Consider the following 5,029-nt stretch of genomic DNA (forward strand, 5'->3'; position numbering starts at 1 on the left):
CGCATGCCCGGGTAGCTACAGGTGCATCACCTGCGCTGTCCTTGCTGGTGGTCACTATAAGAGCGGCTCCCACGCGCCGGTAGCGGCCCGACGAGCGCGCGCGCGCGCAGACGCACGGCGCCGCCGCGAAAGAGAGCGCGCGCCAGACAGACGGAGACAGCTGATGCCTGTCAGCGCGGTAGGGCCGCGAGCTCTCGCGAGAGCTCCCCGGGACAGCCGCGAGAAGTGGGGCTCAGGTGTAAGAGGAGTACATCCCGTCGGCGCGCGGGGCTAGAGCTCTCGGAGAAGCAGGACCGCGAGGCCGGCGCGCGGCGCTCTGCGCGGTCAGAGGGAGAGTCCAGCAGCAGCAGGAGCAGTAGCAGCAGCCCGCGGCGCGGCCGCCACTAGCCGCCGCGACCGCCGCGGCTGCAGCCTCGGAAGGGAGGCCGGGTAAGCCGGCGTACGCACTTTCCCGCGGACTTTCGGAGTGTTTGTGGATATACATGCCAAGCCGCCACGATGATGTCCATGAACAGCAAGCAGCCTCACTTTGCCATGCATCCCACCCTCCCTGAGCACAAGTACCCGTCGCTGCACTCCAGCTCCGAGGCCATCCGGCGGGCCTGCCTGCCCACGCCGCCGGTAAGCGCCCCACGCCCGCGGCCCCGGCCCGCGCGCCTGCCCCTCCCCGTCTCCGAGACGCTGCATGTCGGGGGCTGGTGTGTGCAGGTCCCGGTGCGGGGAACTGCGGGCAGGGGGTGTAGAGCAATCCCGCTGCGAGGCACATTTTGTCCGGCGGCGCTTAATGTCGTGTTCCTGTGTGCCTCTGCCTCCGCGTCGGGCGCCTGCGATCGGAGTGGGGAGCGCTAGGGCCAGGACTCTCGACTTCCCTGCACTTTCTCTGTTAATTTCACGCCTCAGAAGGCGGTCTCTGTGCGTGCTCGGGTGTGTGACACGGGTCCCCAGCTACGAGTTACATTTCCATTTCTTCTTCTTCTTTTCCCTCTTCTTTCTCGTCTCCCACGCCCGTTCCCGGAATGTGTTCTTGTGTCCCCCTTTCTCCCTACTTCTGTCGCCCTCTCCACGGCTCCTATCCCTTCTCGTCTGTCCCCCTGCCTGGTCGCCAATGTGCCCCCTTCTCCGTCTTTCCCGCTCTCCGCTGCCCCCAACCCCGTTGTTACTTTGGTTGCTTTGTGTTTGCCCTTCGCATGCTGTGCTTTCCGGCTTGTGTGTGTGTTTCTTCTGTTGTTTTGTTTTGCTCTTTTGGTTTTGTGGTTTTTTTTGGTTTGGTTTGGTTTGGTTTGTGTCGCCTGCAGCTGCAGAGCAACCTCTTCGCCAGCCTGGACGAGACGCTGCTGGCGCGGGCCGAGGCGCTGGCGGCCGTGGACATCGCCGTGTCCCAGGGCAAGAGCCATCCTTTCAAGCCGGACGCCACGTACCACACGATGAACAGCGTGCCGTGCACGTCCACTTCCACCGTGCCGCTGGCGCACCACCACCACCACCACCACCACCACCAGGCGCTCGAGCCCGGCGATCTGCTGGACCACATCTCCTCGCCGTCTCTCGCGCTCATGGCCGGCGCGGGCGGCGCGGGCGCAGCGGGCGGCGGCGGCGGCGCCCACGACGGCCCGGGGGGCGGTGGCGGCCCGGGTGGCGGCGGTGGCCCGGGCGGCGGCGGCCCCGGGGGCGGCGGCGGCGGCGGCGGCCCCGGGGGTGGCGGCGGCGGCCCTGGCGGCGGGCTCCTGGGCGGCTCCGCGCACCCACACCCGCATATGCACAGCCTGGGCCACCTGTCGCACCCTGCGGCGGCGGCCGCCATGAACATGCCGTCCGGGCTGCCGCACCCCGGGCTGGTGGCGGCGGCGGCGCACCACGGCGCGGCGGCGGCTGCAGCGGCGGCGGCGGCCGGGCAGGTGGCGGCGGCGTCGGCGGCTGCCGCCGTGGTGGGCGCGGCGGGCCTGGCGTCCATCTGCGACTCGGACACGGACCCGCGCGAGCTCGAGGCGTTCGCCGAGCGCTTCAAGCAGCGGCGCATCAAGCTGGGCGTGACGCAGGCCGACGTGGGCTCGGCGCTGGCCAACCTCAAGATCCCGGGCGTGGGCTCACTCAGCCAGAGCACCATCTGCAGGTTCGAGTCGCTCACGCTCTCGCACAACAACATGATCGCGCTCAAGCCCATCCTGCAGGCGTGGCTCGAGGAGGCCGAGGGCGCCCAGCGCGAGAAAATGAACAAGCCCGAGCTCTTCAACGGCGGCGAGAAGAAGCGCAAGCGGACTTCCATCGCCGCGCCTGAGAAGCGCTCCCTGGAGGCCTACTTTGCGGTGCAGCCCCGGCCCTCGTCCGAGAAGATCGCCGCCATCGCCGAGAAACTGGACCTCAAAAAGAATGTGGTGCGGGTGTGGTTTTGCAACCAGAGACAGAAGCAGAAGCGGATGAAATTCTCTGCCACTTACTGAGGGGGCTGGGAGGTGTCGGGCGGGACAGAGTGGGGAGCTGAGGAGGCATTTTTGGGGGACTTTGCTTGCCTCCCCTCGGATTTGGAGTGTCTGTTATCCTGCCTGCGTTTGGGGAGTCCCTCCTCGCTCTCTTTCCTCCACCCTCTCTCTGATTTTCCTGCCTTTGCTCTCCCCCAGTCTTGAGGACTGGGGTGCTGGCTGTGGGGATTGGAGTATAGGGTAGGGGAGAAGGGGGAGAGCATTAGGATGAGTGGGGAGTGGGGGGAAAGAAAGCGGAGACCCGAGCAGGGGTTTTAAGGAGCAGGATGGTTCTGGGGTTTGGGTGGGGGGAGACGCGGGAAGGATAGGAAAATGGACTGTTTTTGACCAGAGACACTTAACTAAATCTCCTGGGGACCAAGGAACTATGTACAAAAACAAACCTACCAACCACCAAAAACTAGACAAATAAAGACAAACTAAAACAAAACAGAACAAAAGCAAAGGAAAATGCTTTAGAAATTTTAACTCCGGGGAGCCATAATCTGCAGCTTCATTTCCCCCCATGGAAGAGAAAAAAGAGCACCATTATTACCACTTCCCCAACCCTACACACACAAACTGAGTCAAAAAACGAAAACCAAACGAGCCGGAAGTTGAAGTTCTGGGTGTCAAAGCTAGTTGTTCTGTCTGCGTGTTTAATTTTTCCCTCTAAGTCTCACCTCCATCCACCCCATCCATATCCTCCTTTATTTCCTCAGTTCCAATGAGAAGCCAATGGCTGCTCTCCAATCCCGGGAAGTGAGTGGGAGCACAGCTGAAAAGAGAGGGTCAGGGGGAGCCTGGCTGCTTGCTTAGGTGGAATCCAGGTTTTCCCGTGGCCCTGCCTGTACTCTAGTGGCCTGGTCCTGGTGGGGTGAGGGTCTTTGGAGAGCGGGGCATAGTCTTTGAGCTAACTAAAAAGCAGAATTCCGGGACTTCGAAATATCTTATTCTAGGAAAATGAAACAATTTTAACAACAGTTTTATTTTCTCTCTTATGTCGAAGATACAGTTTTAGACAATTTCAAAATAAGCTTTTTTCCCACTCATAGAACTTTAACTTACCCTTTCAGTTTTATTTTTTATAGAGGTTTAAACTACTGATTTTTTTTTCCTGTTGATTCAAATAGACTGATGGGGTGAAAGTTATTAGGAGAGATACTCTCTCATCTTGCTCTTCTAAGTCCCCTTTCTTCCTCTCTTGGAAAACATGAAATTATAGAAACGTTGAGAAGTTCTTGCTTTCTGTTGGGGCAGGACTTGGCTGTGAGAAAATCACCTAAATCCCAGAAAAGAAGACAGATTTAAAGTGCCCCCACCCCCATTTGTTTCAAAGAGGTCTGCATGTTGGGGGAAAACAGAACAACTGTGTTTCCTTTTACTTGTTCTTATTATTCAAGAATCATTTATTCCTGGGGATAAATGTTGGGTAGCAAGAACTTTAATTTGCACTACCAGTCTCCCAAATAGAAAATCATGTATAGTATTTCATAGTAATTATCAGGTACCTTACAAGCTGCTGGTGGATTTAAAAAAAATAAGATTGTTGAAGGTGGTTAGGTAAAATGCCTGCTTTGTGTACAAGATACTCTTTGGATCTCTTGTGGAGATGGTTTGTTACCATCCTTTAATCATAGCTAAAACATTGAAAACAGAACAAATGAGAAAAGAAAAAACCTGCCGATTAACAAGACTGAAATCATGCATGATCTGAAAGGTGTGGAAAGAAACACAATTAGGTCTCACTCTGGTTAGACATTATTTATTTAATTATGTTGTATATCATTGTTTGCAGGGCAAACATTCTATGCATTTGAAACTGAGCACTAAACTGGGCTAGCTTTCTGGTAGACCGTTTTGTGGATAGTGCGACTTCACAGTCTACTGCCTGTTTCCACTGAAAACACATTTTTGTCATATTCTTGTATTCAAAGGAAAAGGAAAAAAGGAAGATTATTGTAAATATTTTATTTAATGCACACACTCACACAGTGGTTACAGACTGCCAGTGTTCATCCTGAAATGTCTCACGGATTGATCTACCTGTCCATGTATGTCTGCTGAGCTTTCTCCTTAGTTATGTCTTTTCTCTTTTACCTTTCCCCTCCCCTACTTCTATCAGAACCAATTCTGTGCGCCAAAATACAACAGGGGGATGTGTCCCAGTACACTTACAAATAAAACATAACTGAAAGAAGAGCAGTTTTATGATTTGGGTGCATTTTTGTGTTTATACTGGTCCAGGTCCTGGTAGAACCTTTCAACAAATGAGACAATATAGCCAAAAATCCCCAACCAACCAACCAAACAAAAAAAAAAAAACAAAGAAATGGGGGGAGGGGAGGGTGTTGAAGGGGGATGAAAAGAGGGGAAAGATTGAGAATGATGTATTTTTTTGCTGAATCAGAATTCGCTTTCAGATAACTCATGAAAAGTGGTGCTCTAAATAAAATGAATTCTATATTAGTTGCCTGTGTTTATAAAAGTTATTGTTTTTTAACTGTAGAAACTCTTAAACCACAGCACTTGATCCAGAGTGGTGAAAACCAATAAATAACCAGGCACCCAAA

The 5,029-nt window shown here is 54.4% G+C and overlaps 1 protein-coding gene across 1 annotated transcript; it reads left to right on the forward strand.

The window, feature by feature from the left end:
• Positions 1-498: 498 nt before the first annotated feature.
• Positions 499-4,785, forward strand: POU4F1 (POU class 4 homeobox 1). The gene is made up of 2 exons (XM_033177477.1): positions 499-621; positions 1,296-4,785. Exons 1-2 carry the CDS (start codon positions 499-501, stop codon positions 2,436-2,438), a joined length of 1,266 nt encoding a protein of 421 aa, XP_033033368.1. The 3' UTR covers positions 2,439-4,785.
• The last annotated feature ends 244 nt before the right edge of the window (positions 4,786-5,029 follow it).

Source organism: Trachypithecus francoisi, unplaced genomic scaffold, assembly GCF_009764315.1.
Source record: "Trachypithecus francoisi isolate TF-2019V2 unplaced genomic scaffold, Tfra_2.0 Lachesis_group18, whole genome shotgun sequence".
Lineage (NCBI taxonomy): Eukaryota > Metazoa > Chordata > Mammalia > Primates > Cercopithecidae > Trachypithecus > Trachypithecus francoisi.